This window comes from Anabas testudineus, chromosome 9 (genome assembly GCF_900324465.2).
Source record: "Anabas testudineus chromosome 9, fAnaTes1.2, whole genome shotgun sequence".
NCBI classification, from domain to species: Eukaryota; Metazoa; Chordata; class Actinopteri; order Anabantiformes; family Anabantidae; genus Anabas; species Anabas testudineus.
Genome location: NC_046618.1, coordinates 8,340,940 through 8,364,052, shown reverse-complemented (window position 1 = coordinate 8,364,052; position 23,113 = coordinate 8,340,940). Strand labels below are relative to the sequence as shown.

The following is a 23,113-nucleotide window of genomic DNA, read 5'->3' as shown; positions in this document are numbered from 1 at the left end:
TGGATCATACTGTTGCCACAACTAAACACATAACACATAAATAGACAAAGGTAAACCAAGATGATCTTTATTCATATGTTATGACAGGGTCAATAGTTATCTTGTGTAGACTATGTAAGGACTTGTGTATGTTCATGGTGGCAGTTCAAGCACACATATTCCAAATTTTCAGATGCACGAAGGCTGGTCCTGGATTCAAAGAAAACCAGGCTTTAAATGCCAACAGAAATATGTTACTGTTTAAGCAGGTTTCCATGTCTACTGATGAAGTGAATCACCCAATGGGGTGGGGGGTGCCGAAGGGACAGCCCTGATAGCAAATTTACAGTTTATGACACTTCTCTCTTATGTACAAAATGAGGGTTAAGGCTAAAATTTTAGTCAGAGGTGTTAGGCAGATGAATTACAACGAAATCCCTGATATCTGGCAAATGGCTGTGAGAAGGTTCTCCAGAGTGCAAAGCATGCCGAGCTGCCTATTGAAACTCTGCTGAGCACACTGGACAGAGGAAGTCAATTTGTTATCACTTGTATGATGAATTGAGGCTGCATTCACATCGCACAGTTGGAAGATACTCAGCTTTCAAATAAATAAATAGCCAAATGAACAAACAACAATGCACACAAGTTTGAGCTAGAACTATTACACACGAGACATTTTCAATTGTGGTCTGGCAGCAAAAGTGCTTTCACTGCAGTTAGAAGATATATTTTCAAAACCTTTCAGGATATACTGTATTTCGGGAAAACTGGTTTTGAAAAATGTATCTACAACAGCCAGCAATGATAGAAATCTATATTTGGTGGCTAAACCATGGTGTTAATTCTACAATCAAGCATCTAAAATTTCCATGCTTTACTATAATCATTTCTGGAGGAATTCATTCAATAATGCCACAACAGTAAAATCCCTTCCCCGTCATCACATTAGATAATTCCCTTTATATTGGCAGCATCAGCACATTATGAGCCATTATGTTTTTAATCATAGCAGTTCCTAACTATCCAACAGTCACAATAGATTTTAATAAAACTAATATTACATTATGACACATCACAATCATGTTTAATTCTGGTGACATCGATGAAAAAAACTGCCTAAAACTAAAGCTAGATACAATACAAAAGGTCACAAATGTATCACCAAGACAAACCCTTTCACTGTCATTGTGTGGATTCTTAATGCCGAAAAAAAAAAAAAAAAAAAAAAAAAAACCTGATCATGAACAAACTTCACGTCACCTGATATTTAATCCAGGTGAATTTATCATGGCAAACTACTGTATTCATTCTCCTAAAGTAACTAGATGCACATGACTTACAATTACTAGGTTCTGCAAAATGTCAAGTTTAAGTTCCCCTTTCGAGTAAACATGACACCAGTTCTAACCAAAGGCCATTTCATTTTAGAAAAACAGCAAGTACATGTTTAACAGCATAATTTAAAAGCTGTTCACATCCAAGTGTTGTTCAAAAATAAATGGAAGTAGAGACAAAAACAACTGGAGAAGGACAAAAGGGAAGAAAAAAAAAAGACAAAAATGATAGCACTTCTGAGAAAGCCTATTTTTATGCAACACAGGCCATCAGGGAGTATATGCATAAAAAGTGCTGATCTGTTGATCATTTTGCCTCTTGAGGAAGCATAAGCTATTTTTTGTATTGTGAACAAAACAGTTAACAAAAATCAGTACCTATTTTTTAGAAGCCATGTGATATGGGTCCTGGACATTTTGCTCCACGAGTCACTGCATGTAAAGGCTGATGATCTGCTAGATACCTGAGTAACTGTACTGAGGAGGTGGCACACAGCTAAGCCATATGCCAAGGTGTAGCTGTGTTTATAGCTACACAAGGAACAAGTCATACAACAGTAGTATTCTGTGCACTATGGACACCAGCCGTGGACTGTTACTTGTACAAGATATAACGGCAATGACAGCATGTGTGAGAAAAATGAATGTTGACATTTGCCCTATGGACCCTCGTCAAGAGTGAGGGGAGGGCCGGCTAGATGTTGACAGCAGCTCTCCAGTGTCTTCAAAACCACTAAATACTGTTGCATTTTGAAATGACCGACCCTTCTTTGCATCTTTCACATTGTTTCGGGGAGAAACAGTGTGTGCCAACAGATCAAATGCTGGTAATGGCACTACAACATTTCATGTTGAACAGGAAACATTCTGCCTCAATTGCACATATACCATCTGATAATAATAACACAGAAAGGCCACCAAATACATGGAAATACAGTAATAACGAGACGTCCAGTGGGACACTGACAGTACCTCTGAAATAAAGGGAGAGCCAATCTCCTTAACTAATTAAACATTTTGCTTCCGAGGAGCACAAGGATATGACTCATTGACAGCGAATATGATGTGGATGAAAAGCAACAATGATAGTGATAAAGACAATAGCAGGAGTAACAGTTTAAAGTCTGAGTGTGGCGGTGTGAAGAGTTTCCGGTATTCCATATGGGAGTGCTTTAAGGAGCCCATCAGGTCCTGCTCAGCAGATCCATACAAGTCATGAGGGACAGCACATAGTAGCAGCTCAGCACATGGAAAGCCAGGTGGCACTGTACCTCATTGTGTCGCTTCTTTCTCCAAAAGATGGGCTGTTGTCTAGTTTTTCCCCTCGGTTTCTTACTTGCCTCAAGTTACATATTAAACGTGTTTCTTTTGTTCGCATTTGTATTTTCCTCTCCCTGCTGTTCTCACATTGCATACTTCTGTGTCCATTCTCTCGCTAATTTGTTGTATCTGTAAAACACATGCAAATTTAGAAAAAGAAGGTTTCAGGTGAACTTTATCTCTCAAAAAAACAAACCAGTATGACAGCAAGCAAAGCTGAGAAATGTGGTAAATCCATTCATTTTACACTCACTTTTCCCTGTCGGCTTTGTATGTGTGAGCGATCTCCGGTACCAGTGGATCATCCGGGTTTGGATCACAAAGAAGAGAGCAGATAGACAATAATACTGTGGAAGAATGAATCAAAAAGTGTAAGACTACATTGACAGTGGTTAGGTGATTAGGTCAGTCTCAAGATTTGACCCAGGGCTAGATAATACATAGTGATGCCATTCTGGAAAAGATTGAATTAAGAGAATGCATCAGTGTTACTGTTTTGTGTGACATAAACCTGCCACAAAAAAGAAGAGCAGCAAAAGCAGAATGAGGAAGTAAGGCTACCAGAATCAAAAATGATCACCACTTGAAAGTTAGTGGTCTGAGGGTGCCCAGGAACCAGTATGGCAACATTACATTATACACATAGTGGTAGTATTATGCCTTGACTCTATCACAGCTATGGAAATGCTGTATTTAGAAACTAATTTTAGCAGTGGTCAAGAGACAATTATAATTCTTGTGTTATCCCTTACCTTTTGAAACTGTAAGTGCAGGTGACCATTGTGATCTCAGTATATCCAGACAAATACTTCCATTGCTGTTGATATTAGGGTGGTAAATTTTTGTTGTGAATGCAACCTATGACAAAACAGGAAAAGAATTTTGTAATTTTCCACTGAAGATCTCTAAAGTGCAAATTCCAGGTCACAATTTTTTCTAAATGTATACCTAATATTACTTAGAAATTCTCATTTCAAAAGTAAATGTTTTGTTTTCCCAAGACATGAGGGCAAAAATTCAGATGAAAAAAAAAAAGACCGTTTGAGTACTACTTATAACAGTTACTTTTTCCCCCCACAACATGTCACATTTAGTCTTAAAAGGGACCCACTTTGTCCCATCATAATGTAATGAGTTTGATTAGTTTGAATATATCTTACTGGTCTTTTTTCACTATTTTTACTTTGTATTTCAGTGTTTGCCAGCTTGCCGAGTTATTGTGTATGTTGCAAAAACTCCAGCTATATATTCAACCTTACTTAAATGAAGAAGGAACAAAGCTAGTTTATTTTCATGCCTGCAGTGAGGAGAGACTTTAGTGTTGTCAGTCTAACGAAAACCATGGTCCTGCATGTTGCCAATTTTACACAATGTGGCAATTTATGTTCCTGGCCATTTATACTGGTCAGCCTAAGGACAGCCTAACCATTATCAGTCACTGCACCAGCTTATCAAACTGTTCCCCCACCACAGATCCAGCTGGACATAAATATGAACCTGGGTTCAGATGCTTGCTGAACACCAAAGTATTACCCATGTTTTTATTATAATTATACTGCAAAACATAAAAATAGTAATAATATTTTAGCCCTCAATATAACTACTACTGTCCTTTATCTTTAAATATGCCTCTCTCCCTCTCCCCTCAGATAAACATGTAGATTGTTGATCGATAATAGGAGACAACTGACAAGTTGATGCTTGTGCATTAGTTTCTGTTATGAGCAAGTATTAATGCTACTTTTTGTATATGCTGATATGTGATAGCAAAGATTACAATACTACTGTGACAACAGCCTCAGGGCCGTTGTTGTTATAGGAACAATTTGTAGGACTGACACCAAGCGGTTAGACGTGGTACTGCAGTTCAAATTCAAAATATTGGAAAATGCTTTTTGTTTTTAAATGCCTAATGACCTATAGTGGTCAATTTATTATTTAGTATAGTAAATCTATTACATATTGTTCCTGTAATACAAATTGATGCTGGAAACTGTTTCTAATCAATCCGCAACTTAATTTCCATAACTGACATAAATTCTACTTGTTCTTACCTTTTACAAGTCTATTTGATGCATAGCAGGCTCATTAGTCTAAGACTATGGTACGTTAAAAGTATGTATTACATAGTATAAATACTGTATGTCTAATGCATATTTGCTATTGTTAAACTATCACTAATTTGGCTGCTCTCCCTTACCGTATATGACAGACGGTCAGTCTTTTTTGAGGCAATTTTACAACTTGCTTACAAAAACAGCTCCAACTGTTAATGCAGTGCATGTTTAGATATATTTTTAGCTACATCAGTTTTCTACATAGAGTCTCAGTGGTTTTTAACCTGTAATATGCACTGCAACCTTACCACAGTAAAATAGATAAACATGAGTTTAAGTAAGATAAGAAGAAGATCTGGTGAAGCCTCATTAGCATCTTTTACACTACACATTCAAGATGGGTTTACAGTGCCAATACGCCACCTCGTTCTGTTTAAAAGGCACCAAAACAGTGGGGGGGCATATGGACCCTCATTTAATCTGCCTCAAAAGGTCGAGTCAGAGATGAGAAGAGTTCACACCACTGTCTGTGTAAAAGGCCCAAGACGGTGTCAGTTGCTGGGGTGAAAAGGTGTGAAATATTGGTGACATTTTATTGTGACACCAGCTGCTGGGGTTGTTTCTCCTCCCATTGGAGGAGAAACAATATTTACAACAAGATTCAAACTCAAGAGCAGTTTTTATACATTGTGTTCAGCGTGTTAATGATTACAGTTACATTTGGCATCATTTGAGGAATGTGTTTTGGAGATACTCAAAAGGGGACTGCTACGATGTGCAAGAGGTTGGATGAAGGCAGCAGCAGAAGATGGTCATTTTTTTGGTGACACTGCTCAACCAGTTCTGCATTATTAATAATTCCTTCCTACATGTGAGCTGCAGCAGTCTAAATCTCAATTTGCGTAGTGTTTCTCCAGCTGCTTCTCATAAACCCGCACATTGCTGCAGTAAAACTGAATCTGTGACCATGAACCATTATGCTCATGTTGTACTTGACACACATCAACTGTATTTAAGTCCAAATCTTAAATGTGCAAAACTACCAAAAGCACATCGTGGTTCATCCACCATTAATGTTTTGAAAGTGATGTATATCCAACATGTGTCTTATACATGATATAGGACGCCCCTCTAAAGCTGGGGTGCTAGTGCAAAATGAACAGTGGAGCGCCTTTATGATGACTTTTTAAAGTTCAGTGTGTATGGGCAAAGGTACCTTCTCATCTATGTAGCTTTAGCAAGATTTCAGTGTAAAAAGGAGACCCTTACTCACTTTGGGTGGTTTGAAGGGGTAGTCTGTTGGGAAGTGTATGGTGAGGAAGAACACTCCACTCTGATATGGGCTGTCACTCTAGTGAAAGATGGATACAAACAAGATAAGTGTGTTTACAGCAATTTAATCATCTTTGATGCATATTCAAAATACAGTGACACTTACCGGACCCATTATTGTTGCCTGCCAATGAAATACTGAGGGGAAAAAAAAGATTTACTTAAATGCAACTCCTCCTCACACAGAATGCCATATTCTACTGTGACATTAATGCAGCAATTTAAACTTACAATCATCCCCAACTGGTCCAGCAGAGCACTGAGCAGGTGGGTCCCTTTGCAGGTCTGACAATTCCTAAACAAAAGATAAGATTATAAGAAGTTTACTGGTCTTTTGCAATGAAGTGATATGAAGTGACATAAAGTGAATGACTTAAATTTAAAATTTACAAAATAAGTCATAGTAAGCAAATCCGGGCACACTATGCTAATGCATTGGCCTACTGATGATCTGTCAAGATATTGAATGATGACTAGATTATATTTATTCTGGAATTATTTCCTATGGGACTGAGGTATAGCTCAGACCTGCCTCATTGATTTTTATTCCAGCTTAATCAATGTATTGTTTGGCTTTATGTGACTTGATGTGGGGACTCGACTCCAAATTTGAGACAGGGAGTAATTAGTACGAGCCTTTTCAGTAGTAGCCATGTACCCTTTACAGCCATGATTCAAAACTGTTGTACATCATAGCAGATTTGATTCTACAGAAATAAATGAAGTTAAATTAGGTTTACTTGATCAAAAATGAATTTATGTAGACACTGACAACATAGTTAAATCCCATTTCGTACTCTTTATGACAGATGACAATGCGAAACAACAGATGGTAACATGGAAACTAAACCCGTTATTTAACATGTCCTGAAAGGAAGCCTATCTATGTTATATAAATACACCGTGGCCTGCTCCAGTGCCCCATTTGCCATGCCATATATGGCAACACTGACACTAGGGTTCAATTTTGGCAGCCAGCAAGCAGCTGTCATTCAGCGACTAAACACATCCTCAGCCACTCTCTTAGTGAGCACTGACAATAAAGACAACCGGCAAACTAATCATTTAGTAACTTTAGCAAATCGTGTACATGTCAGCCAATCAATCCAAGGACCAAAATACATGCTAACATTCGCTAGCTAACTGCTAGCTTAGTGCTGTGCTGGTAAATGACTTGTTTAGATTAGCAATGTTAGCCCCGTTTAACTTTCCCTTTAAAAAAAATACCAGATGTAAGACACAAACAAAAGGTTAGCTGTTATAATAACGGCGCTGTTTGCTGTTTAAGTGGTTGTTGGTGACCAGTGTTGGTTTAGCAGTGCACCAACAGGGCCACCACTCAGTGGTTAGCTCGTCTTTGTCTGAGAATTATTTTAAAAACAGAGCACAAAAAGCAAGTAAGGCTAGGTCGAGCTACAGAAAAAGGCTACACGCTGTAGTTATTTTCACAAAGGGGAGCCGCACTCAGATAAATATGTGAACTAGAAGATATGCCAGGCACTTGAAAGAAACATACACTCACCTTCTGAATTCTTTTCAACGCCATTTCTCCAATGGCTATACTAGGTAGCCTGTCAGCTAACAGTTAGCGCTTCACACATACAATTTGGCTTCTTTGGCCGCGTACTTCCAAGTCTCACTTTGCGAATAATCAGGAACTAAGGTCTGAAATATAACAAGCTAGGGGCTTTTGGTTTATAATAAGCTTCTGTTGCAAACTGTAAGTTAAATCTCGATCTTTCTTTAGACTGCTACCTCTCCTCTACAGCCCTCTTACTCTTGGTGTCTGCCAGTTTTTGAAAATCTCGCGAGACTTCCTTCCAAGCCGTGAATCCCGTACAACTTCCATGGCTGTAATTTAATCACATCCTAGATTAGTTCAACGTGCAGTTTATTTTATTCAGTCTATTTATTCTAACAGTTAGAAATATCCACAAAAGAATCCACAAATATTACACGACTTTCATTATTAGATCCGATAAATACAATTATTATTTATTTGTATCAATTTCAGCTACTATTTTGTTATCTAAATGACATTTGATCAGGATACAGTCTAATCCAGTGCTTCCCATACTAAATACATTTATGGATGCCTACCTATATTTTGGCTGGTCACTCTGATTACTACTCCAAAGTCTCCCTCATTAATTAGTATATCCCATTTTTTAAGTGTCTTAAAGCAGCCTGATTTAATCTTCACTTGATCAATACAAACACCGTCCCCACTAACAAAGATAGGAAAGCAGTGTTTTAACAACAGAGTAATGCATGGCTTAAAGTTTAAGTCTATGTGCAGTCTGTGTCTGTCTTCAGTGCAATAATTGAGGCCAGGTGTCCACAAGATGTCACTATTTGAAAAGAGCAAAAATACACAGAACGGGGACATGGCAAGAACACATGTATGTTTTTGCAATATTTAAAGTAACCTTAATCAAATGCAATATTGCATGTTCAGAGTCAGTTTATCAATGTAACGTTTTTCTTTCAAATGTAAGCTATTTGTTCAAGTTCAAAAGTACATGACAATAGAGCAGCGTAGTACAATGAACCCAAATGTGTGTATTATTTATACAAACAGAATAAAGAAAAAAGACTATAGAATTGTTTATTCAGTACCCAATCATTGTAAAGGCATATTCATCTGAGTCAGCTGCATGCTCCAGTTTCTGCACAGTCTTGTCTTGTAAAGCGTCATGAGCTTCCCTTTATATGTCTTAAACAAGGGTGAAAAAAGAGCTCTCATTATTTTAGTGAGTATGTATGAATGGGTAGTAGTGTTCATTCTTCTTAAATGGCTGATTCAGTGTCAGGTTGAGCATCCTATCGTCAATGTGACACTGAGAGGGACCATTTTCCTTTGGAAAGCTGAAGATTCCTTCAGATAATATCTTATTGTTTGCTCATCTCTGTGCTCTCAATGACCTGCCTGTCCTCAGGGCCTGCCTGTAATCAGATTCAGCCAGCAGCAGAGGTAGCAGTTTGGGTCTTGTGAAGCAGGGGCCTTGTGTTCTGAGTTTGTCTACTTGGAGAGGCCATTTATCAGCATGAGGTTTTCAGACACAGGCAAGCCCACACTTTGTTGGCTTGAAGCTTTAGTTCACATAGTCTCCCACAGTGACCCTACTGTAGTTTCCTCTGAAATCTCAAATCACATTGATTCGCTTGCTACTGTGTACTTTAAACCTATAGGGTTTACAGAGACACTAGCAACCCTTCAGTGATGATGAGCATACTTCCTCGTAAACTTTCAAAGCAATAAGCCAAAAATGCCTTTTTTCTATAAAGCAACATACGGTATCACTGACCTGTATAGGGAATTTCCCACCTATACCCAGAAGTTGAGGTTTTAGTTACAGGACTGGTGCCCCAAGTTCCAATGTGTGAGCCAAGGTGTGAACATGTCAGAACAGGGATGATATGGGTGGAGGTAGGGGCTTAGTTGACCTGTCTCATGAGGAATATAGCCTATAGTGCTGTTATTTGAAACCATGAACACAGTAGACTCCAGTGATCTGTCTTTAGGGGCACATGAATCTCTATTAGTAGTTGTTCCATTGTATAACAGAAAGCAATCCACTTATTATGGCAATTATGTTAAAGCTGTGTCTGAGCTTCAGTATATTCCTCTCAATGGCACTTTTCCCATGGTTGCTATAACAAAGCACATATGCTCACTGTCATTTTCAAAATTAACTTAAATGGGTCTTTGCTAATGTCCAAATTATCCAATAAAAGCACAACCAATTAATGCAGAGCACAAGCTGGGCTCACAGTCCCCAGAGGTGTTCTACCTTCGCTCAGTGTATTAGCTTTCTGAGGGCTCTCCTGAGTAACAAAGATCCATTGTTCCCACATACAGTACTAAGAGATATTTGTTCACTCCTTGTATCAATGGTCTTGATTTGATTATACACTTAGGCAATATGTGCAAGCAGTGCTCATGTTTGCAGTGAAGTCAGCACTCTGCACAATCAAATAATTCTTGAGCTAAGCAACTGGAAAAAAGGGTCATTATGCACGGAGCAATCAGTGTTTCATGGCTCATTTCCTCAGCTGTGATTTGATTTTGCTTGTCAGTGTTAAGCTGGCCTTTGACCTAGAATTATTCCTCAAATCTTCCTTTTGCTTTTGTCAGTATCACTATTAGTTTCACAACTTGGATCAATAACTAAAAGTCTGTTATACGAGCATTTTGTAACTTTTGTTTTGAATATAACAAGTAGATATATGACTTTTATTTATTTATTTTTTTGCTTACAAGGTTTACATCATGCACTCATATTAACATTTACAGCTACACGGAAATGCTCATTAAATGGCATCATATGCCTTGCTAACCCCCTTCTGTGGCCGTAGAGAACTCAGGTTTTATTGGCGTAATTGCATAGGTAGTTACGGGATGTCTTATATACAAGCAGGGCTCCAGGCACAAATATAATTCCTATTCACAGATCAAACCTTGAAAGTGACTTGTTTACCAAATAACATATTTTTCATACTCATTTTGACGTTCATCGAGAATTATGAACAATTGCAGAAACTCATTTTGAAGAATTTTAAAGTGCTGTTATTGTTGTATAAAAGCATCTAATTTCAGGCTGTTTAAATTAAAGCATGATGCATTTAGAGCCTATCCTGTGTTTTTTGTGCAATATCTTAATTGAGAAATGTAGACATTGGACAATGTACTGAATGTACTAAAAGAATAAAGATAAAATAAAACCAGTCATGCAAGCTACACTTTTGTAAATGTCTTGTCCAAACATACTTTACTATCCACGTTTGGATTAAAACAGTGTCACTGAATATAGCTGTTAGTATAAAAGCAAGCATTAGTCATGGATTGATCATGAAATTGATTTATGGGCTATTTTAAAATTCTTCTCTGATGATCATGATTTAATGTCTCTCCGATGAGAGAAATAAGAACGAGATCAGATCCAGTCCCCTGTCTGTCACCTCTGATCCACCCTCATAATATGTGCATCATGTGGAGCACACACACAAACCACACATATAGTCATAAAGAACCAGTAATCCTTTGGGGTTAAACACTTAAAAAGCAGTCCCCCGAGCCCTCTGTGTCTCTGTGTTGCACCACAATTCTGGCACAGTGATTGACAGCTCTGGAACCTGTTTTATTGTGCTGCTCTTGCAATGAGTAGTCTCCGGAGCCTAGGTAATAACTAGTCTGGAGTGTTGACTAATTCATCTAGTGGTGACTCTAAGTAATCAAATGTGTTCCAGCTGTTTGACTTATGATGACAAATTCAGGTTTTCCCAGTTTGCTGAGCTTCCTTGGGAGACAAAGAAGGGATTTCCTCTGAAACAGACAGGCAGCGGCAGCACCAACAAACGGCCTGGTTCTGTTATCAAATAGAAAGTCTGACTAAATATAAACTTATCATCTGCAGCTTGAAGCAGTGCAGAAGTTAGAGAAAACGCAAGTAAAACAATGTTTTCTGCAAACGGTGTCCTACACATGTAAAAGGCAGTGGATTAATGTCTCGAATAATAATGAAGCAAGTAAAATGTTCCTTTTTAGTTGCTAGATTTGACAATATATTGTGAGTTAAGGGAAATGGAAATTCGTTGTTTCAACCACACATATACACACATACACACATACACACACACACACACACACACGCACACACACAGATTACACATTTTCTTGAGAAGATATTGGAGGTATGAACATAACTGTTCAGCTGCATCAGAGGTATTAAAGCAGCCACCTGTTGTTTGACAGGATTTTACTGTGCAGAGGTGTGTAGCTAGTGTGTGTGAAAGTAAGTGACTGGGACATGGGGGGCTGTCTATCCTGCTGCACAATAAACAGTTTGTTTCCCAGGAGCACCCCTCATGTTCCTGTTGTTGGTTCCATCGCTGCTCACTGGGAAACGTCCTGGCCTCTATTGTCCAGGAGGTCAGGGGTCACAGGATGCTCCTAAAGGCCCAAAAGGGGAGGTAAGAGGTTGGATGGTGAGGCATGATAAAGAGCTACACAACCCCCACCCCTCATCCCATTATTTATTAGAAACATTAGAATTGCTTCTTTTTTTCCCCCACCCTCATTACATCATCTTTCTTTAAAATCCCAGTGATTATTAAGAGTTTCAGGAAATTAAATCAGGATAATGCTCTGACCAACTATTTTTTATTGAACATCCTAATTGCCTATAGAGCATATAGATAGAGCTCTGTTCCTAGAGTGAGTTCTTTGCATATCTATATTGGAAGATGCAGTCCACAGGCTTTCCTGTACAAAAATAGGAAATTCAATCTAAGCAGCTACCAAAGAGTAAGGCATATCATTAAAAGAAAGCACAGCCAAGAAAGGAGTGGTTGTATTGTACCAGTTTCACCACACAAATGTTATACTTTAACCACAAATGACGCTTAAACACTGACTCAGACTATAGAGCAGATATATGCTTCTGATTGCGGTGACCTTTTAAACAGAACAGGGCATAAACAGCCATATAAATGCTGTTTTTGCAGCATGATTAAATATCATCTCAGAACAGCAGACATTTATGTTGTAGTTAAACGCAGACTCCATGCTGCCATAATAGAAACTTGTTGTACCTCCCTGGAGACAATGTACTGACTGACAGCAGTGGCTATGGTTTAAAACATGTTGGGCTTTTATGTTAGACAGGATTCATTTACAAGTTTAAGTTTATTTTTTAATAAATATTTTTCATCTTACTTGAAAGGAAGAGCTTTAGACCTGCAGTCTGTGCTGTGTGTGCCTCAGTGTTCTGGGTGAATGGGATGAGCAGGCATGCTATTATCTAGACATTCACAGGGAAACATATATCTCTTTTATGGAGCTAAGCTAACAGCAGCATTGAACAATATTCCAGATGCTTGTTGCATTGCATTTTTATCATTTTTACTGCTGCATGGCACATCTGCAACAGAAAAAGCCATTTATCTTGAATCTACCCAGTAGCTGATTTGTTTATTTTTATGCACAGAAAATATTTTATCAGATATGTCCCATTTGGTACATTTCAAATTGAATAAAATAAAAATCCCACTATGGGTTTAATCTCTAACAATGTGAAACATTTTGTAAGTTGTATGTTTTGCCTTCTGAACCATCATGTAGTACAGTTACAATATATTTATGTAACATAAAATGGAACCACTCAAGTAAAAGTACCTGAATAAATCTCCTTGGCCTTGTTACCACATATCTGTGAAGATATGTCGTGTCTGAAGAAAGACGAGAACTTAATAAAAGTAACATGAGAGACAATAGGTGTGGCACATGGCCATTCAACCACAGGCCATTATGAATATAATACTCATAGTTTGAGTTACATGTTATGAATCTTCCTTGAGGCCTGACCCTCACCTCATCTTGCCCTGTCATATCAGGTTAGGAGTATTATGCTGGATCGGGAACGTGACAGCTGGAAAAGGTTTGAGACTCTCTGGATAGTTTGTTTGCAGAGCACTCTGCAGGGAATGGATGAGAGGCACGTGTAGGTTAGCCTTTGGCTGGAGTGCTTCTGAGCCTCACGGTGATAAAACTGTTACTGTGAATTCTATCAGTGTAAAAATCTGCACCGCTGCACGTTGAGCTGGTTCTTAGTGTTCTCTGTAGGTATGACTGGCTGATCTGAGCTCTCGGTATCCCAGAAATGTGTCACTATCTGAGTTAATTAGACCTCTCCGTGTTTTGAACACTTTGACCTATTGGGGAGTAATTTCCTGGCCTGTTGTGTTTCTAAGTCTGCAACTGGGGTTCTGGTCTAATTTGCGTTCTCACTTGCCAATCCTTCTCATATGGCGGGGTGCTTTTCCTTTCTTTATGACCAAATAAATCTGACCGGTGCCAAAAAAAAAAGGGGGGGATTAAAATTCCCCTTTCGCTGTCTTGAGGAGCCCAGCTGCACTGCACTGTTTGTTTTCCACAGCGCAGTGCAGCTGCAAAATCGAGCATTATAGAGAGGTGGGCCAAAGCAAGAACAGATATTACTTATTTTTACTGGCATGTACCTTCCTATTCACTGAGTGATAATTGTAGTGTGGAATTAGAAAGCAAGAACAGTCTGGTTAAGCATGCTTTCTGTTTATATGCACTGTACTGTATAGCTTCAAGGTGGTTTACTTCACTCGCAGGCTTTTCTTTTTTTTTTTTTTTTTACAGTAGCTCTTTTTCTCACAACTTCATTGTCTCTTCTCACCACAGTCTATTTAGGAAAACACAATGTGCTAGCAGCGCTTACTGTATGATGTTGAAACAGATGAGCGGCACAAATAGTGACTCTTGCCAGAATAGAAAGAATGATAAGAACCTAAGAACCTAGGTGGTTTAAATATGATGGAAACTACAGAGCGACATGTACAGCGGTTTAGTTATGTTGCACTTACTTAATACACATACGGTGGCTTTTTTTTAATTTCACCACAGACACGAGCAGCTTGTCATACACACAAGTAGGAATGTGCTGCAGACAGACAGAGGTGCTGATGTACCTAGAGATAACAGAGGAAGAAATGTGGTGCAACAGGTAAAACATATCTGTGAGCAATATTATCCGGGCTGTGGCACCATTCAGGTGATTGTCTGTAAATTTGCAGTCTGAATGTAAATGAGCACAACTGCCCGGCAGGTTTGTAAAACCTGAATGTGATCACTCAGTACCTTCCATGACCTTGATGCAAAGTTTGCCAAAGAAGGAGGAACTAGGTTTTGCTAATTATACTACCAATCTCATAACATTTCTTTCTTCTTTTTTTTTTTTTTTTGCACTGCCTCGAGAACCATATCAATTTTCAGGTCTTAAGAGTTCAGATGCAGTTGATCAACATGACTCAGTTCCTCTGAAGAGTACACTGCAAGCACATCAATATACTATCAGCGAGACGTGGCACCTATTTTACCCTGTGCATTACTAACATCATTCAAAGTACCAAGAAAATGCATCTGTACTTTCCGCACATAACGTTTGTTCTCTTAGAGCCTGGAAGCAAGAACAAATGTTTATTCCAAGTTTACATAACTGTAACAAATTATATAATAATAATAATTAGATAATTATATAATTTGAATCCTAGTTGCCTCATAAGCAGCACTTATGTTGGACATAGCAGTTATCAGGCTCCTACTAATGCAATTCAAGTAAAGGTGTACTGTAGAGATTCAGAGAACTTAAAATATATTTTGAAAAATACATTATACCTACAGTATTTTTTCATCACAGCAACCTTCATCACTCATGATTAACACATGTGCACACACACATACATAGCACAAAAACAGCTGACCAGCTGTAGCCATTCCAGTATGAGGCCGCCACCAGCAGAGGTCTGTGCAGTAACTCTATGGAAAAAAGATTTACGCTCCAGCATATAAAGATAATGGTTTCCAGACCTGACTTATTCTGACAGTGTGCTAACCGTGGTCATTCTATAGCTGAAGAGATTTTTTAAAGGAACCAAAAGGCAAAACTAATAATAACCAATCCATGTGAAAAATCGAAGTCCTAATGGACTGGGAATAACTTTATCTTCTCCTGTGGATACGCACAGACGAAAAACAGCAAGGACGCTAAAAATATGCAAAAGATTTGTGGTGCAGTTTCCCAAGGCCAGAGAAAGGAAATAGACTGACAGTTTCTCCCTGACCCCTTTACTACCCCCCTGTAACCTCCTAACAACCCTCATGGGGGATCCTGTCTCTATGTGTAAAACAGACAGTCAAAAAGCATCCTGGAAACTAGAGACACGAAAACAAGGGGACGTGAGGAAGTCCAATAAGCTTGTATGTAGAGGGCTCAGTCGAGAGATAATCTCGAGGCCACACAGACCAGGCGCCGAGCCTATAGAGCCTAAAAGCTTTGCGACGCAACTGAGCAGCGTGGTCATTGTTGTCTTTGGAAAGCAAGCAGCTTCAGCGAGACCAGTGGTGTGAAAGCCACCTCTCTTCTTGAGTGTCTGCTCCAGACCCTGTTGTTGACATACAGGGCAGGTGCAGCTGCTCTCTACAACTGCAGCTAGTAGAAACCCAACAATGAACACACAAACACACACAAACACACACACAGCGTGGAAGAGCTTGGATGTCACAAGACAGGGTTATATGGACTAAGACAAATCTACCATTTTCTTTAATATCTCTGCAACAATCAGCGAGGCACTGCTGAGTTAACACAGGGTCCACAGAGATGAACACAATGGCTGGATTCTTCTGGCTTGAAGATGGCTATGGGAAATGGCAGGGATGCCAAAGCTGATAAGTGACCAAGGGGCTCAAGTTACTTCCAGCTGTCGGCAGCCGTGCATGCCTCGGCGGAATGTATGGTTCACGCATAATGCAAACCATTTCATTTGCGTAATGCTCATAAAAATCTGGCGGACATATTAAATAAAGTCAACAGCCTCTCACTTGCACAGAGTTTACATCACAGGAAAGAATCTCCGGTCCTCAGAGGAGCAGTGCAGTGCTTCCTCAGCTGAGAAAATACAGACAGTTGAATTCTTTGACCTTGCGAGTGATAAAGTTAACTGGATCAATAAAACCTGGATGCAGCATCTGGAAAGAGTCTGACTCAGGCTGTGTGGACAATTATGGTTGTTACAGAGCTGTACAGAGCAAATAGTGTACACGAGGACCTGTTGGCATTGTTCACCGTGCCTGTTTTTCCCATAAACTGTAAAACATTTCCATATTTAGACAGCTAAATAAAGAGTGCATTTGTCTTCTTGTAATTAGAATGATGGGAAATTAAAGTTAATGTAAAATTAAGCCTATAAACGATTAATAGAATTTAATAAAGGCTGTGTTCCTGTGCTGTAAACCAAGATACACTGAAAAACTAGTGCAACACTGCATTAGCATCACCTCAATACCAGTGAGGGCCTCTTCCTGTCCATTTGGAAAATATAAGTACATTCTGAAGCTGCTGCTCACTCCAAAAGGAGAGTGCTTTTGGCAGGCTTTGAAGTTCTCAGAAATAATGCTCCTTAAAAGCATCCTCTGCAATACAGAAAAACATGAACATGTATTTCAGGCAAGAGGCGTGAGCAAGCACTTCTTAGCAACCATGTAAATCCACGCTGGAGGACTTGGACATGTTTGATGTCTTTTAAGTCTTATAGTGCGCTACCCTTTGCACAAGGCAGCATTAAATAATCTTAAGGTGATATTCATTTTATTCATTAGTTCGCTTATTCGGGACAGAAATGTGTTAATTCAGTCTGTACGTCACTGAATCAGATTTCACAGTTCTAATCGGATCATATAGGTCAGAACTCATTTGATTAAAGTTAAATGCCTTCATCGAGTGTTTTTTTTTTTTTGTGCAGCTTGTCTGAAACCCTGCGGACAGTACAAATGTATGTATGCAACAAAATACCAGTAAAAGAACGGAGAAAGGCAGGAATACAACTTTGCAGCGCAGTCTTTTATTTCCCCTTTCTCTGCACAGTCTAGTGTTTCAGTTACACCCTTTAGGCAGTAAAAACTGTCATCTAATCATATCCTCACTCAGTCTTAAATGCCATATACGCCCATACCAGCCTGGAAAAGGGGACCTTTCTGTGGATTAAAACGGATATGAGGTTATTTTTGCGAGATCCATGATTGCATGAGGCACTCCCATCCAGACTTAGTGTGATGACTGAGGAGGTGAGCTAATATGACACATTCGTGATGCAAAGAGAAATGTGTAAGTTAATCTGCAGGGGATCTTGACCTTTTGGTTGAACAGATGAACGGGAGATACGCCGTTGGTACACACGCTGTGTTTATATGAAGAGGTCAGATTAAGTCATTGGTGTTAGTTAAAAGACTGGAAACGGATTTATCAAACCCACAGACAAACTCGGGATCAGTCCTCTTTCAGATACCAACATTAAGAAACAACGTGTTTTACAATTTATTATTAATAATTCCACGTTGTTTAATGTGAACAGAAGCACCACAAATCCGGCGACTTGGGATCACTTTTAAGATAACTGTTCCAGATTTGTTTTGGCCTATATTTCTTCTAATGCTCAAGCCGTACGACACCAAATGGAGTCGTTTGGGGAGACTCTTTGATTTAATAAAGGAACGGGACTCAGGTAACGTTTCAAAGACAATCAAGTGAGAGCCACGCTTCCTGAAGTGAGATAGATGGAGGCAGCGATAGCACATTGTGTGATCTGACATGTCCTCCACACACTTTAACTAGTGTCATTAGAGAGCTTGACAGGGCGGATTTAGTCTGGCAAGACATGTTGGACACACTCGCAGCAGATCAGAGAGAAGACAAGAAAACTGCTCCAACGCCTCGGAAACAGTGAAGTGAAAACGTGATGAGGATATGGGAATTACTGCTGAATTAAGCACCACTTTGATTGGAAACTGATTGACCGATGGTTGGCAAAACATGAAAGGATGACCTTGAATTCTCCAAAGCAAGTATGGATTGGCACACAGCATCTCTCCGTCTCTCATTCTCTCCTCCCTCTCTCTAGCTCTCAAACACACAAGCACACGTGCACACAAGCACACACGCCGATAGGAACACATACACACACACACACGGAGAAACATATACATGTGCATCAACACATACTCTGTGCGATTTTTTTTTTTTTTCGTGCTCTCTTCGCTGGGGGAAGAGAAATGAACACACAGTCACGTACGACAAGCCAGAGTTGAGAGAGCAACTTCAAAGTAAGGCAGATGCAGGGACAGCACCCACTGAATAAATTTTCTGGCCACCAGTCGATCTGCCCCCAGGCTAAGATTGTGGCTGTTCGCATCTCTCCTGACCCCTCATCAGCTCCCAGTTAAAACCAATCCTGCTCTAACAAGGCAGCTGTGTGGAGAACGAAGGGATGTGTAGGTAAATAAAAAGGAGATAAATCGTTGCAGGTATTTCAAAAAAATCTATTCCATCAAATATTAGACCATCAGATTCTCTAAAAAAACCACACTTACAGGTGGTTTGTTTAGTGGGAAGAACTTCATACCAACACAAAACACACACAGCAGACAGTAAATATATGTTAGTGATTCTCTACAGCAAATCATTTGTTTTTTTCAAGCAAAGCTAAAAATGAAAATAAGCGATTAACGTGTTTCATTAGGAAGTCAGCAACTGGTTTGTGGCCACATCCATCATCTTGCTTTCTCACTTTGCAAGCAAGCTTCTGATAAACTAGATTTTTTATTTTTTATTTTATGTATCACATCAGTGCTATATCTCACTTTGCTGTTACAGCTTACTGTGAACAGCAGTCTGCTTGCTGCATGCCAGTGGTGCCTAATAGCGCACTCCTGAAACTTGTGTTTGTGTGTTTAAGAGATATTCCTTTCCAGCAACTGCTTCTGCATGTCATTATTGTTTTACTGTGTTGACTTGTTTTAATATTTGATTTCTTTATTAATCATTCATAAGGCTGTGGTGCATAAGCGCAGAATCATTGTAATTACACCTGCTGGGACATACGCAGGCCATTACATCTCTGACATATGATAGGTTTAGGATTAAAAAAAAGTGGATTTTCTCTGTTTTGTGTTTGTTTTGGGTGCGGAAAACATAACTTTAGATGGACAAGAGGAACAACTAGTCTAGGCATCATTTAGAAAATTCACTCTCATACATTCTCTGCATACTGTAGCCCATAAAAACAATGACGTGTAGCCCTGAGGGCAAATATTCACCAGTGTGTGTGCGTGCAAGTGCAAACATGTGTATTTCTGTGTACAGGAAACCCACCATCCATAACTACCCTGCATGCAATTCATAGAAGATGCAGTATGCAGCGACAGTATATGCTGCTTTTAACTGAATACAAATACACACACTGACACGCGCACGCACACAAACACCCAGGAGGAGTGGAGATCTAATGAGGCCCGTGGAGACAGTGCTGAATTGTCAGTCAACCCTCAGCTTGCTGACACGCAGTCGACAGCATCAATGACTTCTTTTCTCAAACAGGGAAAGCCTGTCGAATTGCATCAGAAGTGAGGAAAAGTCAGGGGTCTATTGGATTTGGTCTGAGACCGGTAAATATGGAGTGTGGTTCTAAAAGAATAAAACCTAAGAGTTCACTCGTGCTGTGTTGGAAAACTTTCTAACTCTCAGTGTTTTGTGAGCCATCACTACATGTCAGGCGTTTAAAACACAAGTCTCCAAGTCATGCTTTAGATTTATGAGCAGGTTACTCCACAGGAACAAAAAAGTTGTAACCACTTCCCTTTGTTCTTCCAAGACTGCAAAAACGGGCCTCCAATCCTGTTCCTCAAATCAACAATGGGGGCATGTATTTCAGTCTGCACACACACACACACACACACACTGAGGCTTGTTGCCTCACTCAGTCATAGCCCATAGTTGTGGCATAATGGACGTATGCTTATCCCAGGTGTTATTGTTTCAGGACGCACAGACGTGCAATTTATGAGGCGGTGTGTAATTATGACTTTCACACTAAAAGTCTGTTAAAGTCATTTTCATACACAGATGGAGCCAGTGTGGTAGTGCTGGCCTTGACTGTACTCATTAATAATAATAATAATAATAATGAAGATAATAATAATAATAATGACGAAGATAGTAATGATAATGATAATAGTTATATTAATGATAATAATAATTTGTTTCTGTATTTCTCCCTGCACAAACCCATTTTCTGGTGTAAAAATAAATGTCCTCGATCATTTCATTGTGTTGTTCTGACTGTACATTGGTGGCTTGAGGGTTAAGAATAGCTGATCTACATGGCGCTGAATGAAGTGTCGGTTTTCAGCACTAACTCCTCCTCTACGGACGAGCTGCGCTTTTCTTCCACTTGAATAACCAAGTAGTTTTCAGGGCGCATTTCCCGGCAGCAATGTGGAGGGAAGGGGCGACCACGTCCAGCTGAGCGCTTTCTACTTTCTGCATCGGCTTTGAAATCTCTCTACTAGTCCACGAACTTTTGCGTTTTGTTTGGGTTAAAACAACCAAGTGGAGGCTGAAACTTCAGTGTGGAGCCAGAAGTGCAGAGAGAGAGAGAGAGAGAGCTGCAGCTTGACCGACTCGTGTTGTTTTTTCCTTGAACCAAACCTCGACGCGCCGTTTCCTCACTCCTGGATACTGGTAGATGAATTCCGACGTGTTTCTGGTGCTTGAATAAGCTCTGGCTCGCTCGGACTGTAGTTTGTGTGGGATCTCGGGATCTGTAGGAAGAAGGAGACGCGAGTGCGAGTCCGCAGCAGCTCGACAAGGAGACACACACACACACACACACACACAGGGGCCACAAGTTGTCCACAAGGCGAAGGACGCGAAACTTTGCCAAGTTGCTGCGCATCCGGCCACTGACGCCAAATATTCATCGATATTTACCATCAGCGCCTTTGTGGATTATTTTTCCTGCTTTGAAGCTCGTCATGGACCACGGGATCGCGTTGAGAGGATGAATCGGGAGTTTTGAAACATGAACACTTTCCTGTAGTTAGTTTCCTCCACTCCAGCGACTCGTTCGGACTACACTTATCTGATAAGTCAGTTGTTCTTGTTTTTCCTCTTCCTCCATACTACATCCACTGCTCTGCCACAATGCCACAGTTGAACGGAGGCGGTGGGGACGATTTGGGGGCCAACGATGAAATGATTTCGTTCAAAGACGAAGGGGAGCAGGAGGAGAAGATCTCCGAAAACGTATCCGCGGAAAGAGATTTGGATGATGTGAAATCCTCCTTAGTGAACGAGTCGGAAAACAACAGCAGCTCGTCGGACTCCGAGGTAAGGACAGTGATTATTATTGAATGTTGTCCACGGTGCCGAGCATGAACACAAATGGGATTTAATGCTGTTGAAAGTTTCAATAGTTTCTTCCCCTCCGTGTGTATATTTCCCTCTTGTCAGCAAACAGAGAGGCGCCCCCAAACCAGACCCGACTCAGAAAGTTATGAGAAAACAAGAGACTACTTCAGTGAAGGTAAAACGAATAATAATAATAATAATCATAACAAAACAATCCTCAGTGCTATTTGTGCCCCGTCTAGACATTGTGCCACTTGTGTCCCTGACTTTTCTTTATTCCCACAGCACTGAGAAGACAGCAAGATGGTGGCATTTTTAAGAGTCCTCACTATCCAAGTTACCCGTTTCTCATGATCCCAGACCTCACCAATCCCTATCTGTCCAACGGGTCACTGTCGCCCAGTGCAAGAACAGTAAGTGTCCTCGCCTCACGTATCTGTCGTTTCTTTCCTTTCTCTGCTTCATCTCTCCCTGCAAAGAGTTTGGCCGTGCGTAAAAGTTCCTTGTGCACAGCCACACCGCCATATTCCCTCCGAGTGGCCTCTCAAGGAGTACTAACTACTTCTTTGTTCTTTTTGGGGGGATATAAATTTCTCTCTGCCACACACCCTCGACAAGGCGTGCATTTGACAACTTCTCAGTCGGCTCAAAGTTGAGGCACTTTAGTCATTTTTTAAAATTAGGACTGATTTATGGCAGTTCATTATCAAAAGAAACACAGCAGCGGTCCTGCTGGTTCTTGAGTATACATTTTAAAGTGGACTTCCCTCATTAAACCTGATTTAATTTTATGTGCTGTTGATGTTAGTCTTGTACAGGGACTTAGATTTTGCAGTTTAGGTGCTAGAGTTATTCTAAAATGTATTTCAGAGTTGTAAGATATTTTTGTACTTATTTGAAGTACTTATAGTATTTCATGGGCTTTTTGCACCCACTCTCTGCAGCAAGAGAGACTAGAAAACTAAAAGCTGTTACCTAAAGTTAGACCCTAACATAACAACAATGTAGTACCCCATTTTGACACGCATGGGAGGTATTTCACTGCAGTGTCCATGACAGCTGTTGTCCAGAGACTTTTAAAGTGGAGATAAGGGTGACAGTCTTAAGTAAGTGTTGCTGATGCACAGTTTGCAATGATTCATTTACTTGTTGCATCACGTCAGTGTGCATGAAACTGTGAGTGGTTTTGAACCGGTGCTGCGATTAGTGTCGGCAGTCGTTGCCTTAGTTTGTATCGTGTTTTAATCCAGAAATATCATTCATTGTATTAAACGTGCCTTAACAAAAAAGGTGAGGGAGTGCAGAGGCCTTACAG

The 23,113-nt window shown here is 39.9% G+C and overlaps 2 protein-coding genes across 3 annotated transcripts in view; one reads left to right on the top strand and one right to left on the bottom strand.

Annotated features, from left to right (window-relative positions):
• Window positions 1–50: 50 nt before the first annotated feature.
• ube2d4 (ubiquitin-conjugating enzyme E2D 4 (putative)) lies at window positions 51–7,818 on the bottom strand. Its single transcript, XM_026343779.2, has 7 exons — window positions 7,548–7,818; window positions 6,257–6,320; window positions 6,132–6,163; window positions 5,967–6,044; window positions 3,389–3,494; window positions 2,890–2,983; window positions 51–2,765 (listed from the first exon to the last, which is right to left on the bottom strand). The coding sequence occupies exons 1-7, from the start codon at window positions 7,569–7,571 to the stop codon at window positions 2,720–2,722; spliced, it is 444 nt and encodes a 147-aa protein (XP_026199564.1). The 5' UTR covers window positions 7,572–7,818; the 3' UTR covers window positions 51–2,719.
• Window positions 7,819–20,846: 13,028 nt separating this feature from the next.
• The window catches only part of tcf7l1b (transcription factor 7 like 1b), a 29,648-nt gene continuing 27,381 nt past the window's right edge, over window positions 20,847–23,113 (top strand). For both annotated transcript variants that reach the window (XM_026343467.1, XM_026343466.1), the window contains exons 1-3: window positions 20,847–21,777; window positions 21,901–21,973; window positions 22,084–22,211. In XM_026343467.1, coding sequence (XP_026199252.1) covers window positions 21,592–21,777; window positions 21,901–21,973; window positions 22,084–22,211 — 387 coding nt within the window. In that variant the 5' untranslated portion in view covers window positions 20,847–21,591. The remainder of the gene's footprint in view (window positions 21,778–21,900; window positions 21,974–22,083; window positions 22,212–23,113) is intronic.

Excerpts from the sequence above, each read along its gene's own strand:
- ube2d4 (XM_026343779.2), bottom strand. The coding sequence starts at position 7,571 with ATGGCGTTGAAAAGAATTCAGAAG. Across the intron at positions 6,164-6,256 it reads TGGACCAGTTGGGGATGATT|TATTTCATTGGCAGGCAACA; the intron begins GTAAGTTTAAAT and ends TTTTCCCCTCAG. Across the intron at positions 2,766-2,889 it reads TACAAAGCCGACAGGGAAAA|ATACAACAAATTAGCGAGAG; the intron begins GTGAGTGTAAAA and ends TGTGTTTTACAG.